Below are 17,406 nucleotides of genomic sequence, written 5' to 3'. Positions count from 1 at the left end.
ACGGTTGTTCAACTGGATGATTCCTGTTTGGTGGAAGGAATTGCATTGACAAGACTTTTTGTCTTATGACGTAAATAAGTCCTTAGCTACATTGTCCTTTTTTATTTTAGTTGCAAGGAGGAGTAGATGTTACTCAACTTTTTATAGTTCATTATATAATATTTGCCCTGATGGTAGGTATTTGGGGCTATACAAAAAGAGGGCTGAGGTTCATTGGCTGGGAGTGCAAGGCCTCAGGAGATGGGGCTCCCCTCATATATTGGTAGTTGATGGGGGGGGGGCAATGCTCTGGGTAGTTACCCCATGAAAAATGTAATAAATAATATGAAAATTTACACCCAAGCATTTTATTATTTGGCCGGAAATTAAATGGAGAAATGAGATCTTTTCTAGCCATAAATTGGGCCGGAATGAGAGTTAACAAAGCCATGACAAAATTTGGTCATCTTAATGGGGGTCTTGTAGTGTGTCGCAAACTACTGGAGGTATGATGTCCCTACTGAATATAGGAAAGGATGGAGTGTACCTAAGAGATGTGGGTCTTGACATTTTTAGCTTTGACCTCTCAGAAGTTTTGTATTTTGGCTTTAGGGCATGGGTCAAGTCTGCTTGCAGTGGTGGGTCCTTGACAGCCGATGTTTTAGTTATTGGTAACCATATCATATGCTTGGTTCTACTTTGGACTTCACTAAGAGGCGGGAAGCTTGTTTTTGAGTTGGTTATTGAATGTGTTATGTAATTACCCCTTGGCTGGCTCCACTGTGGCTTGTCTGGTTTGCGGCTAGTGGAGGGTAACTTCGTTTCAGCTATATATTGATATATTTATATGAGTTTTGACATGCGGTCAGGACTATGCTTCAGGATTATATCCAGTGTATTGTAATGATATTGTTGTTGATTACGATGTTTTGTTTTCCAGATTATATCATCATCATTCAATGTTTAATTACGCTGTGACCATTCACCTTTCCAACAGAAAATTGACCAGTGTTTTCGTGAGGTTAGTTAGGTGGGTCGTCACGTAGCCCCCTAGATCTGCCTTTTTCCAGACCTAGGGGCTCCAAGCTGTGACTCTTCATATATTAGTAAACTACAACTTCCAACATGCACTGATGACAACATGAAGACTTCTGGAGATTTCGGAACTGAACTGCTAATCTTACCAAAGAAAACATCCAGATGAATAGAGTTACTCTTCTCACCGGATTCGCCCTGGCACTGGTAATGCCCAATATCTTCATCCCCCTGAGTAGAAAGTCTTAGTGTATTACTGACTGAGTTCAGTTTGACATTGTCTTTATACCAGGAAAATGTTTTGCTCCTCTGGTCATTGCATGTAAAGGTTACTTGATCGTATCTCAATACTTTGTCCAAGTTTGGGAAAACGGACAGCATGGGCTTCACAGACTCTACGATAGAGAGAAATATAATCATTTCCTCAGATAGCCATATTTGTTCATGTAAACCTTTTTGACAATTTCCCTCAGTGGATAATGGTTTGGCCCAACTCCTCCTGAACACAGCTATTAAACATGCATGACAACGAATTTATAGACATCCTAAGAAACCTAATAAATGTGTAGAGACTTCGGAAATCTGCATCAACAACCCTAACCAGATCTGGTGTACTTCCATAAATTGTGGGTCAGGAGGGGTAACATCACTCCTTAGGGACAGCATCTATTTTAATGGCAGCATTCCTTCAAACCAATGCTTGACCCTTTATACAGGTCTGTAGAGCAATGATTGGGAATGAAAAACCAAGCTAGAATCTATACACAGATTGCTGTTTTGGGGTTTTTGCCAATCATTGCTCTACAGACCTGTATAAAGAGTCAAGCATTGAGTCTGTCATCCAAACCTTAACGAAGGCATCACAAGGGGGACATCACAGCACATCCATACCAGCTCCGATATTAACATGTGAAAAAATGAATAATCCCATTACTATATATCTCCCACTCAGCCGTCTAACAAATCCCATAACACGGGAATGATTGACCGCAAACAGGAATGCTCCCATAATAGGTGTAAAATCACTCAAATGGGCATTCGTTCTAATGCAGAATTACCTGAATAAACATTGTGAAAAGATGCATATTCGATACTGACATTGTGCAGAGTTACCTATGTATATAATCCTGAAATCAAGGATGCAAAAGAAATTGAAAAAAATTCCTATATGGATATTCTCAATGTGTGTAATCTATGGTTCCCAACAATAAGTCATCAAACAACTAATAGAAATATTCTGTTGGTTTATCAAAGTTATCACCCTCGCAGTATTCTGGATTCCTTACATTGGAGTCAACTACTTAGAGTGAGGCGGATTGTTAATGAAGATGTGGTTGACTCTCGTCTCCAACAGATGTGTTCTAAGTTTCTGGAAAGAAGTTACCCTAGGCCTTAGCCTCATGTCCATGGGGAAATTAAGAATTAAAATCTGGAGCGTTTTTCCTGCACGCGGATCCACGCCCCATAGGGATGCATTAGACACCCGCAGGTAGTTAAATACCTGCGGATGTCATTTTTCCCTGCAGGCCCGGGTCCCGCGTGCAGGAAAAAATCCGGACATGCTCCATTTTAGTGCGGGTCTCCCGCAGGCTTCTATTGAAGCCTATGGAAGCCGCCCGGATCCGCGGGTGACCCGCGCCTGAATTAAACTCACCTGCTCCGGACAGTACAGGTCTTCCCTTCTTCGCGGCCGGATCTTCCTTCTTCGCGGCCGGATCTTCTTTCTTTGGCCTGGCGGATGTGCCCGGCGCATGCGCACGGTACGCAGCTGGCGTGCCGAGCACATCCGCCGGGCCGAAGAAAGAAGATCCGGCCGCGAAGAAGGGAAGACCTGCATGGCCCGCAGCAGGTGAGTTTATTCTTATTTTAATGCCTCATGTCCGCGGGGCCGGAGGGACCCGCTACGGATTCTCTATGGAGAATCTGTAGCGGGCCTAATTTTCCCCGTGGACATGAGGCCTTTGAGTTCCAAATATATGAATAGAGCAAAGATACAAGAGATAGGTGATATGCTGGCACCAAGGGAGAGGTCACACAAGAGGGACCTTTGTTTGTATATATACCCCTTTGAGTGGGAGAGTTTCACATATTTTGAGGAAACCTTGGTCCCACCTTACAATGGGCTGCATTAATATAAAGGAATTTGAGGCTTCCTCGATGATGTCATATAGTTTGAAAGACACACTTGTGAAATCTGTGTGTAGCGTGGTTGGTACACAGAAGAAACCTTTCTGTACCCTCTGAAGGTGGGTAACTTTCCATGTCTCAATAGTTCTTGTCGGAATAATTTGCAGAGGGGTCACAAATTCACACACCCGTTCATTAGTAGATCTGTTCATATCAAAAGTAGATATACTTGCACTTCCTCCTATGTGATTACGTGCCCTTGTGGATTGATATATGTGGGTGAAACAATGATGGAAGTCTGGTCTCAAATTGTTAAACATAAGAGTACTATTCACACTAAGGCCGTTGATCTCCCGCTTCCCAGACATTTTGTAGAAAAAGGACATTTGGTAAACCAACTACATTTCAGGGTCATTGGCCAAATACCAAGCTCTATTAGGGGGTGATCATGTTGGATTGCTTAAGAGAAAGGAATTAAAATGGATTTTACTACTAGAGAAGGGGGGACTTGTTGTTTGTATAGCGCCAACTTATTCCAAAGCACTTTCACGTGGCCACATGTAAAAAAAAAAAGTAAATAATACTCACCTAGCAGCCGGCGTTCGGGTCCCATGCAGGCTTCCATGTCCTCTTTCACGCTGACATAGCAGTTCCTCCTGGTAGCGGGGCTTGAATACCCCGCTTCCAGCAAGCGAATGCTCTGATTGGTTAATCGAGCACCGCGTCAGCCAATCAAAGCCGTTCAATTATGTAATTGAATGGATGGCTGTGATTGGTTAATCGAGCGCCGCTCTTATTGGCTGACGCGGCACTCGATTAACCAATCAGAGCATTAACTTGCTAGAGGCGGGGTATTTAAGCCACGCTACCAGGAAGAACTGCTCTGTCGGTGTGCCAGAGGACATGGAAGTCTGCAGCAGCACCGCAGCCCAGCGCGAGGGACCCGAACGCTGGCTGTTAGGTTAGTATTTTTGCAATGTTTATGCATGTAATCCCGCTTTAGTACGATTGCACATTTGGGGGATTTACAAGTATTATGGGAGCGTTCCTATTTGCAGTTGATTATTCCCATGCTAGTACGGACATTTATGGGATTTGGTAGATGGTTCAATGGGTGATATACAGCAGTGGAATTCTCTATCCTCTACAAGTTCATATCGGAGTTGGTATGGATTTGTTGTGATGTCCCCTTTATAATGTCTCTGCTAAGGTGTGGATTATTGACCTTTATATCTTCGTGTTGGGAACCATGAATTAACACATATATGTAGCAACACCTATCGAGAACATCCATATGGGGATTTTTCAAACATTTTTTGGATCCTTGATTTTTGGATTATAGATATGGATATCTATACATATTATCCGTCTTGAGTAGGACACTTTTTTCGCAATGTTCCCTTAGATAATCCCGTGTTAATAGGAATGAACATGTGGGTGATTTTACACCTATTATGGGAGCGTTCCATTTGCATTCCATTACTCTTGTGTGGCTCATTCCCACAGCCATATGCGTATGGTGATGAAAATCCCTGCATATCACACGCTCAGGGACATGTGCAGTGGGATTTTTTAAAATTAATTTATTTAATTCTTCACTCTGTTCAGTGCGGGCATGTGTATGAAAACACCGACAATACGCAATGTACTGTTGTATGGACAGTGTATAATACGAAGCCCATACAATTGTATAAGGCTCACGCTGCGGACGTACACAGAGAAAGGACTCATGCCCACGACAGTATCTTCACCATGTATCACGCATACGCGATGAATGGAGTCAATTAAAGTCAATGGACTTTCATTCTTCCATGCACACCTCTGCTCTATTTCTTTGCGTACCATGCAGCGTGAGCCCTATACACTTGTATGGGCTGCATATCATACGCTGTCCATAGGCAATATATTGTATATGGGCAGCGTTTATATACACATCACCACTCTGAAACAGAGCGGGGAATTTAACAAAACAAAATATCCCACTGTGCATGTCCGTGAACGTGTGATATGCTGGGAAAATATGGTTTTGGTTATGAGCCCGTGTGAGATCATTTATGGGCTTTGTTAGAGTAGGAGATGTATAGTAATGGTATTATTCATTTTCCACATGTTTATATCGGAGCTGGTATGAATGTGCTCTGATGTCCCCGTTATAAAGTCTTTATGAAGGCTTGGATGACAGACCTCTATATTTTCACATTAGGAGTGACAGATTAATGTGCGCTTATAGCATGTTTCTTTTGCTTATGCGAATACATTCTGCTAATTGTTATATACTACAGTTACATCTGAATGCGGTAGTTTGACCCACATATACCGCATTTTACAAACCTTATCTTGCAGGATTTGGTTATTATGTTCCTGCAGCTGTGCAGTTCCATTGCCTTGATGCTGAATGATATAGATGGTGCCATGTTGGATTTGTACGATGTGGGGAAGGCTGATCAGTGATGATGTAAGTGTATTGCATTCATTTTTGGGACGGGCCTATATGACTTATTCTATCTTGAATCATCATATATGAGACATTTTTATGTAGTATCTTTAACCTCCATACTGTTTGCCTGGTTGCCCTTCCAGAAAATGAACCACTGCGCTAGCTAGGGGCACCAAAGTCCTGGGGCCAGCTGAGTACCTTGATCCTAAGTTGTGGGAAAGTGGTGTGTTATGGGTAAAATTGTGCCACCTGGTTGATTCTTTGGGTTTCATAGGAAACAGGCATTACAAGATTTAAGTAAAAGACGGTCTTGGTCATGTTTGATGCCATGGGTCATGTAGGGTTGACTTACCTTGTACGAGGACCTGCAGCTGTTTACTCATCTTCCTCACACTGTTCATTATCGTTCTTACTTCACACGAATAATCCCCAGAATCCTCCAGTTGAACAGATTGAACCGTGTATTTATTAGAGGAACCGAATCCTTGGACATGCCAGCCATTTCGGTAGAAAGCAAATTGTAATTCCGTGTCTGCTCGTAAAGGATGAAGAGTCGTCACACAAGTCAGTGTCATGTTCATCCTCACTGATATTGGATATAAACTTATTTGTATTTCTGGAGGTGAAAACAAGTCTGCAAGAGATAGTGAAGGGCAACATGTATCACTAAGCATAAGGCCATGCATTGATCATTCTAGAAAGGCCTAAACAAGCCTAACATTGACCTTACTGGAAGATGCTCCATTTTTGAAGAAGAGTCCATAAGACATGGTATAACACAAAGACCCATAAACTGCTCCTCACCACTTGCTTCTCAGTACCTTTCGGAACAAAAAATATAGCAACATGTGGGCAAATAATATGGCAGGGCGCCACGAGAGGTACTAGGGTCCAGTATGGCAGATCACTGTTAGGTTGTGCTGCTGGGACCTGTTGTTCTGCGGGTTTCCAGGAGCCCAGCTTCACAGCTGGGCTTCTGGAAACTGGTGGACAATTAAGCTGTCTGGGTGTGGATTTCTCCAGCCAACCAATCCCCACTGGTCTGCTGCACATATATACCAGCTCTCTGGCTAGAGTGTGTCGGCTTCCTCATTTCCCTTGTGTTTGCATCCATGTATGTTTCTTGGTATGGTGTGAGCAGTGACGTTATTCTGTGGGTCTGTGCAGGTGGCTGGACATGGTGTATAAACAGTCCTGTTCTGTGTGGGATGCATTCCTTGGTGTGTACTGTGTCCTGTCTGCATGAATCGTTTATCATCTTTGGGTGAGTTAAGTCTTCAGGTTCCAGCATTGGGTTGTCCCTATTGGGACGACCACCCCCACTCCAAGCAGGCAGGATTCATGAAGAAGATGTCTTGTGAGAGTAGGGACCCGCGAGACAACTAGAACCCTTGAAGCAGGCTTAAGTATCTTGGTTAATATAAGAACTTATACCTCATACAATGTATAGTTATTTCATTCGGCTATGCGTGCAGGTATGCAAGTGAGTGTTTTAAGCGTTTGTCAGTCATGATTTATGTCTGTCCGTGACATGACTTGTCTGTCCATGAGCCCCGTTCTCAGTTCCCTTCCTGTTGGTACTTAACGTGTGTATAGTTATTTTCAGAAGATTGCAGGCCCCAGAGCCAGGGTGTCCCATCTGGACATAACAGTCACCTTCAGAGGTATATCCCAAACTCCTACACCATCTGTACTGCTGTTCGTAGCAGCTAAAACCTTCCAGGAAGCTAAGTACTGTTCGCTTGCCTTTAGTAAACATCTTTTATCATTGTACCTGTGAGTGTCCTTTAACCCCTTTAGTGGCACACCTGGAAATTTTCAGAGACTAGCTACACTATCCATAGTGATCTAGCCCGGATGATTTTCGGGCTATGTTTCACTATGGGACCATGCAGAACACAATGCCATAAACTGTGGCATTGTGTTCTGCACACACACCGCCTGCACAGTCCCAGAGAGAACCAGTGCAGGACTTTAAAAAAAGAAGCAGGAAGATAGAACCGATCTGACGGCAACGTCCTGCTTCTTTTTTTAAACTCCTGCACTGCTTTGCTTACAGGTTGCCACGGAGACTATCAGCTTGTCAGAAGCCGGCCGATGGTCCCTGTGGCAGGGGGAGCTGGTGATCAGTTGTCAGATGACAGCCGGGCACCAGCTCTTACAGCGGAGAATGCACAAAACCTCCGATCTCCGCTATGTTAACCCTTTACATGCCACAGTCTGTGCGACCGCAGCATGTAAAGAGCTGTCACCATCGGACCCCAGCAATGTGATTAGGGAGTCCTGATGGGTCTCTGTGGCACTCAGAGACTTGAATATAGCCTCCGGGTCTGCCAGCTAAATTAGGTTATGACGCTTAGACTCTGTCTGAGGGTCATAGCCTGTCTAATACCCTGCTATGCCTCAGCATAACAGAGTATTAGAAGAATAAAAAAAAGCATTATGTAAGTCCCCTAAAGAGAGAAAAATGTAAAGAAAAGTTAAAAAGGTAAAACAATATTGTAAAAAACTTAAAAAGATAAAAATAAAAACGCCCAAACCCCACCTTTACTTTGTAAAAAATTAAAAACAAAATTACACATGTGGTATCCCTGTGTTCATAATGACCCAGAAAAGGAAGTTAGTACATTATTTAATCTGCAGGGTACACGGCATGGAAACATTTTTTTTAAACGCGGTAAAAATAGCTAATTTAGCCTATCTCATCATACAAAAAACGAAATAAAAAATAATCAAAAGGCTGCACAGTTTAACAAATGATACTAATAAAAAGTACAACTCATCCTGCAAAATAAAAACCCTAAGGCCCCGTGCACACGGGCGGAAATTCCGTGGCGGGATTTCCCACAGAATTTCCGCCCGTGGAAGCTGCCATAGGATTGCGTTAGAAAATGCAATCCTATGCAGATGGCCGCGATTTGTCCGGCACGCGGCATGCTCTGGGCGGCAGCCGGCACATCACAGAGCTGGAGCCGCAGGAGCTGGTGAGTGCTGCGCTGGTCCCTGCAGGTGCTCAAGTCGGGTCCCGCTGCGGATCTGGCTGTCTGCAGGCAGCCTTAGGCCTCATGTCCACAGGGAAAATCAGGCGGATTTCTGCTGCGGATGGACTATAATTGTCCTTTTTTTCATGCAGGAGATCAATTGAGATATGTGCACTATGAGCTCTCGCACGCGTGATCCGCACTAAAATGGAGCATGTCGTGTTTTTTTCACGCGCGTGAAATCCGCAAATCCCTTAAAATACCATCCGCAGCTATTTAATTACCTGCAGGTGGTTAATGCTTTTCTATGGGATGCGGATTTGCTTTTTTTTTCACGTGCGGATTTGCCAAATATAATTACTTAGTGGACATGAGCCCTAAGGCCTCATGTCCACGGGGAAAATCAGGCCCGCTACGGATTCTCCATGAAGAATCTGTAGCGGGTCCCTCCTGCCCCGCGGACATGAGCGCTGAAAATAAGAATTACTCACCTCTCCGCACGCTCCGGATCTTCCCTTCTTCGCGGCTTGATCTTCTCTCCGTCGCGGCCGGATCTTCTTTCTTCGGTCCGGCGGAGGTGCACGATACGCTGGTTGCGTGCCGCACGCATGCGCCGGCCCGAAGAAAAAAGATCCAGCCGCGACGGAGAGAAGATCAAGCCGCAAAGAAGGGAAGATCCGGAGCATGTGCATATATTCTGATTTTAGGTCTCCCGCGGATCCGGACGGCTTCCATAGGCTCCAATAGAAGCCTGCGGGAGCCGTCCGCGTGGGAGACCCGCACCTAAATGGAGCATGTCCATTTTTTTTCATGCTCCATTTTTTTTTAAATTCACTTTTATTGACCATCCGCGGGTATTTATCTACCCGCGGGTGGTCAATGCATCCCTATGGGGTGCGGATCCGCATGCGGGTGATCCGCTGCGGATTTAAAATCATCTTTTGCCCGTGGACATGAGGCCTTACACAGCTCCGTTGATAAAAAATTAAAATGCTAGGGGTCTTTGAATGCAGCGATAAAAAAATTCTTTATTCATTTATTTATTTTTTTAAGTGTGAAAAAGTAGCAAAAAAGAAAATAACTATTACAATTTGGCATTGGCATAATCGTACTGGCCTGTAGAATTACTTTAACCCCTTAGTGAACAGCTCATAGTGTTTTTACGTCCTGCCCAAGTGGGCTTTATTCTCTGAGGACGTAAAAATATGTGTCCTGCAGGGAATAAAGCCACGTGGGCTATGGACGTGACAGCTCCATGCTGTCGTTGCCCGCAGGTAGCCAACAGCATGGAGCTGTCATCCTGGGCTGCGGGCAGTCCCCCCGGCAATGTGATCGGTGCTATCCAATGGTCATTTGAGGGGGTTCCTTATTGTTTTGGCCACTTAATGGCTCTATAAGTGGGCAATGGGGCTGGAATTTATTCAGTTGTACTCTTAAATCCAACGGGTGCTCCTTCCATTATAGGCCTTGCGATGTGTCCAAGGGGAATGTTTCTGAACACGGGAGAAACAGGGGTATCCATTTTGGGGTGAAAGTCTTCATTTATATGTGTGCTGTACAAAAAAACTGTTTTTAAATTGACACAATTGCCCAAAAAATAAAAATCGTAATTTTTTCCTACTGCTTTGCTTAGATCTATTTAAAAATTGTAGGGTAAAAATACACATTACACATCTAGATCAACGCGTTAAGGGGTCTAGTTTTCAAAACGGGGTCATTTGTGGGTGTTCTCTATGGTTTTAGCCACTCAAGAACTCTACAGGTGTGCTAATGGGCCTAAAAGGTCTTCAATCAAAATCTATGTTCTAAAAGCCACCGACTGCTCCTTTCATTTTGGGCCCCGTTGTGCATCCAGACATAAGATTAGGGCCACAATGGGTATGTTTCTGAAAACAGCACAAACAGGGGTATCCATTTTGGGGTGCAAATCTTCCTTCATATGTGTGCTGTACAAAAAAAGCTGTTTTTAAAATACACAGTACACCCCTAGATAAATTCGTTAAGGGGTCTAGTTTTCAAAATGGGATTATTTGTGGGGGTTTTCTATGGTTTTGGCCGCTCAAAAGCTCCACAAGAGTGCTATGGGGCATAAAAGGTCTTCAAGCAAAATTTCTGTTCTGAAAGACACTGACTACTTTTTTCATTTTGGGCCCCGTTGTGCATCCAGATATAAGATTAGGGCCACAATGGGTATATTTCTGAACACAGAACAAACAGGGGGATCCATTTTGGGGTGTAAATCCTCTTTTTCATGTAAACTATAGGAAAAAATATGTCTTTAAAATGATATATTTGCAAAAATATGAAATTTTACTTTTTCTCCTCTAAATTGAATTAATTCCTGAAAAAAAAAACTGTGGGGTCAAAATACTCCTGACCCCCCTCAGTGAATACATTAAGGGGTGTAGTTTTTAAAATAGGGTCATTTGTAGGGGTATCTATCAATCTGACACCTATGACCCTTTGCTATCTTGGCTTGGTGCAGGAAAACAAAGTGTTCCTCAAAATGCTGAAAAGTAATGTTAAATTTGTATGTCTCCTAAATGGTTAAAAAATAGAGATGAGCGAACACCAAAATGTTCGGGTGTTCATTATTCGAAACGAACTTCCCGCGATGTTCGAGGGTTCGTTTCGAGTAACGAACCCCATTGAAGTCAATGGGCGACCGGAGCATTTTTGTATTTCGCCGATGCTCGCTAAGGTTTTCATGTGTGAAAATCTGGGCAATTCAAGAAAGTGATGGGAACGACACAGCAACGGATAGGGCAGGCGAGGGGCTACATGTTGGGCTGCATCTCAAGTTCACAGGTCCCACTATTAAGCCACAATAGCGGCAAGAGTGGCCCCCCCCCCTCCCAAAAACTTTTACTTCTGAAAAGCCCTCATTAGCATGGCATACCTTTGCTAAGCACCACACTACCTCCAACAAAGCACAATCACCGTCTGCATGACACTCCACTGCCACTTCTCCTGGGTTACATGCTGACCAACCGCCCCCCCTCCCCCCCACAGCGCACACCAAAGTGTCCCTGCGCAGCCTTCAGCTGCCCTCATGCCACACCACCCTCATGTGTATTTAGAAGTGCGTCTGCCATGAGGAGGAACCACAGGCACACACTGCAGAGGTTGGCATGGCTAGGCAGCGACCCTCTTTAAAAGGGGCGGGGCGATAGCCCACAATGCTGTACAGAAGCAATGAGAAATAGAATCCTGTGCCACCGCCATCAGGAGCTGCACACGTGGGCATAGCAATGGGGAACCTATGTGCCACACACTATTCATTCTGTCAAGGTGTCTGCATGCCCCAGTTAGACCGGGCTTTTTAATTCATAGACACAGGCAGGTACAACTCCCTATTGTGAAGTCCCTGTCGACCGACAGCATGGGTGGCTCCCTGGAACCCACCGGCGGTACACAAAAATATCCCATTGCATTGCCCAACACAGCTGAGGTAGTAATGTCGTGCGTAATACAGGTGGGCTTCGTCCCACACTGCATGCCCCAGTCAGACTGGGGTTCTTTAGAAGTGGACACATGTAGGTTAAACTCCGTGTGCACCTACAGCATGGGTGGGTGCCAGGAAGCCACCGGCGGTACATAAAAATATCCCATTGCATTGCCCAACACAGCTGAGGTAGTAATGTCGTGCGTAATACAGGTGGGCTTCGGCCCACACTGCATGCCCCAGTCAGACTGGGGTTCTTTACAAGTGGACACATGCAGTTACAACTCCGTGTGGACCGACAGCATGGGTGGCTCCCTGGAACCCACCGGCGGTACATAAAAATATCCCATTGCATTGCCCAACACAGCTGAGGTAACGTCAGCTGTAATGCAGGTGGGCTAAAAATTAATTTGATTACACTGTAGGCGAGGGCCCACAAAAATTGCTGTATCAACAGTACTAATGTACATCCCAAAAATTGGCCATGGCCAGCCAAGAGGGCAGGTGAGACCCATTAATCGCTTTGGTTAATGTGGCTTAAGTGGTAACTAGGCCTGGAGGCAGCCCAGTGTAACGAAAAATTGGTTCAAGTTACAGTTCCAACGCTTTTAAGCGCATTGAAACTTTTAAAAATTGTTTAGAAAAATTATTTGAGTGAGCCTTGTGGCCCTAAGAAAAATTGCCCGTTCAGCGTGATTACGTGAGGTTTCAGGAGGAGTAGCAGGAGGAGGAGGAGGAGGAATATTAGACACAGATTGATGAAGCAGAAATGTCCCCGTTTTGGATGGTGAGAGAGAACGTAGCTTCCATCCGCGGGTGCAGCCTACGTATTGCTTACGTATCGCTGCTGTCCACTGGTGGAGAAGAGAAGTCTGGCGAAATCCAGCCTTTGTTCATCTTGATGAGTGTTAGCCTGTCGGCACTGTCGGTTGACAGGTGGCTACGCTTATCTGTGATGATTCCCCCAGCCGCACTAAACACCCTCTCCGACAAGACGCTAGCCGTAGGACAAGCAAGCACCTCCAGGGCATACAGCGCTAGTTCAGGCCATGTGTCCAGCTTCGACACCCAGTAGTTGTAGGTGGCAGAGGCGTCACGGAGGACGGTCGTGCGATCGGCTACGTACTCCCTCACCATCCTTTTACAGTGCTCCCGCCGACTCAGCCTTGACTGGGGAGCGGTGACACAGTCTTGGTGAGGAGCCATAAAGCTGTCCAGGCCCTTAAAGACTGTTGCACTGCCTGGGATGTACATGCTGCTCGATCTCCGCACCTCCCCTGCTACCTTGCCCTCAGTACTGCGCCTTCTGCCACTAGCGCTGTCGGCTGGGAATTTTACCATCAGCTTGTCCGCAAGGGTCCTGTGGTATAGCAACACTCTCGAACCCCTTTCCTCTTCGGGAATGAGAGTGGGCAGGTTCTCCTTATAGCGTGGGTCGAGCAGTGTGTACACCCAGTAATCCGTTGTGGCCAGAATGCGTGCAACGCGAGGGTCACGAGAAAGGCATCCTAACATGAAGTCAGCCATGTGTGCCAGGGTACCAGTACGCAACACATGGCTGTCTTCACTAGGAAGATCACTTTCAGGATCCTCCTCCTCCTCCTCCTCCTCCTCAGGCCATACACGCTGAAAGGATGACAGGCAATCAGCCGGTGTACCGTCAGCAGCGGGCCAAGCTGTCTCTTCCCCCTCCTCCTCATCCTCCTCATGCTCCTCCTCCTCCTCCTGTACGCGCTGAGAAATAGACAGGAGGGTGCCCTGACTATCCAGCGGCATACTGTCTTCCCCCGCCCCTGTTTCCGAGCGCAAAGCAGCTGCCTTTATGCTTTACAGGGAATTTCTCAAGATGCATAGCAGAGGAATGGTGACGCTAATGATTGTAGCATCGCCGCTCACCACCTGGGTAGACTCCTCAAAATTACCAAGGACATGGCAGATGTCTGCCAACCAGGCCCACTCTTCTGAAAGGAATTGAGGAGGCTGACTCCCACTGCGCCGCCCATGTTGGAGTTGGTATTCGACTATAGCTCTACGCTGTTCATAGAGCCTGGCCAACATGTGGAGCGTAGAGTTCCACCGTGTGGGCACGTCGCACAGCAGTCGGTGCACTGGCAGTTTAAAGTGATGTTGCAGGGTGCGCAGGGTGGCAGCGTCCGTGTGGGACTTGCGGAAATGTGCGCAGAGTCGGCGCGCCTTTACGAGCAGGTCTGACAAGAGTGGGTAGCTTTTCAGAAAGCGCTGAACCACCAAATTAAAGACGTGGGCCAGGCATGGCACGTGCGTGAGGCTGCCGAGCTGCAGAGCCGCCACCAGGTTACGGCCGTTGTCACGCACGACCATGCCCGGTTGGAGGCTCAGCGGCGCAAGCCAGCGGTCGGTCTGCTTTGTCAGACCCTGCAGCAGTTCGTGGGCCGTGTGCCTCTTATCGCCTAAGCTGAGTAGTTTCAGCACGGCCTGCTGACGCTTGCCCACCGCTGTGCTGCCACACCGCGCGACACCGACTGCTGGCTACATGCTGCTGCTAACACATCTTGATTGCGAGACAGAGGAGGAGGAGGAGGGTGCTTTAGTGGAGGAAGCATACACCTCCGCAGATACCACCACCGAGCTGGGGCCCGCAATTCTGGGGGTGGGTAGGACGTGAGCGGTCCCAGGCTCTGACTCTGTCCCAGCCTCCACTAAATTCACCCAATGTGTTGTCAGGGAGATGTAGTGGCCCTGCCCGCCTGTGCTTGTCCATGTGTCCGTTGTTAAGTGGACCGTGGCAGTAACCGCGTTGGTGAGGGCGCGTACAATGTTGCGGGAGACGTGGTCGTGCAGGGCTGGGACGGCACATCGGGAAAAGTAGTGGCGACTGGGAACTGAGTAGCGCGGGGCCGCCGCCTCCATGATACTTTTGAAGGACTCAGTTTCCACAACCCTATACGGCAGCATCTCAAGGCTGATGAATTTTGCTATGCGGACGGTTAACGTTTGAGCGTGCGGGTGCGTGGCGGCGTACTTGCGCTTGCACTCCAACAGTTGCGCAAGCGACGGCTGGACGGTGCGCTGAACTACACTGCTGGATGGGGCCGAGGACAGCGGAGATGAGGGTGTGGGTGGGAGAGGAACCGCTGCTGCCCAATCTAAGCAGGGGCCCGAGAACAGTTCCTGGAAGTGTTCCCGCTCCTGAGCAGGTGTCATTGTAGTGCAGTGAGGAGGCTGGGAGGAAGGAGGAGCAGCAGACAGAGGATTCGGATTTGCAGCAGTGGACGGCGCAGAACTGCGTGTTGACGATAGGTTGCTCGAAGCACTTTCTGCTATCCAGGACAGGACCTGCTCACACTGCTCATTTTCTAATAACCGTCTCCCGCGTGGACCCATTAATTGGGCGATGAATGTGGGGACGCCAGAAACGTGCCTCTCTCCTAATCGCGCAGCAGTCGGCTGCGACACACCTGGATCAGGAGCTCGGCCTGTGCCCACACCCTGACTTGGCCCTCCGCGTCCTCGGCCGCGTCCACGTCCTCTAGGCCTACCCCTACCCCTCAGCATGCTGTATTACCAGTGATTTGATTTCACAGGCAGGAAATAAATTGGCGCAAGACTGCAGGCCAAATATAATTTTTTCCCTTTTTTGAAAACGAAAGGCCCCACTGCCTGTAGTGTATGAATAATCTAAGTTTAATAACTGTGCTCTGGCCCTGCTAATGTGTCACAGAACTTGAGGGTAGCAGAGTTATTAACTCTGGCAGAGCAGGTATTTTTTTTCCCAATTAAGGAAAGCAAATGGCGAAGCCAGCAGTAAACCGTAGCTGGGTGCGTCTGATTTTTAAACGTTGCACACGCAGCCGACACGTGTCCACCGCCCTTAGGACGGACAGAGGCAGGACAAATAGAATTATTTTCAGTTTTTTTCCACCAAAAGGCAGCACTGCGTATATTCAATGAACATGAGAAGTTTAATAACTGTGCTGTGGCCCTGCTAATGTGGCACAGAACTTGAGGGTAGCAGAGTTATTAACTCTGGCAGAGCAGGTATTTTTTTCCCAATTAAGGAAAGCAAATGGCGAAGCCAGCAGTAAACCGTAGCTGGGTGCGTCTGATTTTTAAACGTTGCACACGCAGCTGACACGTGTCCACCGCCCTTAGGACGGACAGAGGCAGGACAAATAGAATTATTTTCAGTTTTTTTCCACCAAAAGGCAGCACTGCGTATATTCAATGAACATGAGAAGTTTAATAACTGTGCTGTGTCCCTGCTAATGTGTCACAGAACGTGAGGGTAGCAGAGTTATTATAACTCTGGCAGAGCAGGTATTTTTTTTCCAAATTAAGGAAAGCAAATGGCGAAGCCAGGAGTAAAACGTAGCTGGGTGCGTCTGATTTTTAAACGTTGCACACGCAGCCGACACGTGTCCACCGCCCTTAGGACAGACAGAGGCAGGACAAATAGAATTATTTTCAGTTTTTTTCCACCAAAAGGCAGCACTGCGTATATTCAATGAACATGAGAAGTTTAATAACTGTGCTGTGGCCCTGCTAATGTGGCACAGAACTTGAGGGTAGCAGAGTTATTATAACTCTGGCAGAGCAGGTATTTTTTTTCCCAATTAAGGAAAGCAAATGGCGAAGCCAGCAGTAAACCGTAGCTGGGTGCGTCTGATTTTTAAACGTTGCACACGCAGCCGACACGTGTCCACAGCCCTTAGGACGGACAGAGGCAGGTCAAATAGAATTTTTTTCACTTGTTTTACAAGCAAAAGGCCGCACTGCGTATATTCAATGAATAATAACTGTGTTGTGGCCCTGCCTACACAATTCTTTCCCTGCAGTATCAATGGAGGGTGCAATGCTCTGCAGAGGCGATTTTGAGAAGAAAAAAAATATGCAGCACAGCTAACAGCAGCCAGCACAGTACTGCACACGGTTAAATATGGCCCTAGAAAGGACCGTTGAGGTTCTTGAAGGCTACACTCACTCCTAACACTCTCCCTGCCTATGCAACACTTCTGTCCCTAATGCCGGGTGCAACGCTCTGCAGAGCCGATTTTGAGAAGAAAAAAAAATTGCCACTGCTAACAGCAGCCAACACACAGCTATCAGTGGCCCTAATAAGGATCTTTGGGGGTCTTGAAGCCTACACTAACTACAAATTCTTTCCCTACAGCAGCTCCGGTACAAACAGCACTGTCCCTCATCTAACTCACAAGGCATCTGAGGCGAGCCGCGGGAGGGGCCGACTTTTATATTCGGCGGACACCTGATCTCGCCAGCCACTCACAGCAGGGGGGTGGTATAGGGCTGGAACAACACAGGAGGAAGTTGTAATGCCTTCCCTGTCTTTCAATTGGCCAGAAAAGCGCGCTAACGTCTCAGGGAAGGAAGTGAAAGTAACCCGAACACCGCATGGTGTTCGTTAC

At 46.7% G+C, this 17,406-nt stretch overlaps 1 protein-coding gene across 1 annotated transcript in view; it reads right to left on the bottom strand.

Annotated features, from left to right (window-relative positions):
* LOC136633177 (Fc receptor-like protein 5) overlaps positions 1 to 17,406 on the bottom strand; it is an 81,596-nt gene that overhangs the window by 43,190 nt on the left and 21,000 nt on the right. Inside the window, exons 6-7 of the mRNA XM_066608710.1 lie at positions 5,931 to 6,212; positions 1,164 to 1,409 (exon numbers count right to left, since the gene is read on the bottom strand). Of these exons, the coding sequence (XP_066464807.1) occupies positions 1,164 to 1,409; positions 5,931 to 6,212 (528 nt within the window). The remainder of the gene's footprint in view (positions 1 to 1,163; positions 1,410 to 5,930; positions 6,213 to 17,406) is intronic.

The sequence above is a fragment of the Eleutherodactylus coqui genome, chromosome 6 (assembly GCF_035609145.1).
Source record: "Eleutherodactylus coqui strain aEleCoq1 chromosome 6, aEleCoq1.hap1, whole genome shotgun sequence".
Lineage (NCBI taxonomy): Eukaryota > Metazoa > Chordata > Amphibia > Anura > Eleutherodactylidae > Eleutherodactylus > Eleutherodactylus coqui.
The sequence above is the reverse complement of the archived record's forward strand: the minus strand, read 5'-3'. Positions and strand labels throughout refer to the sequence as shown.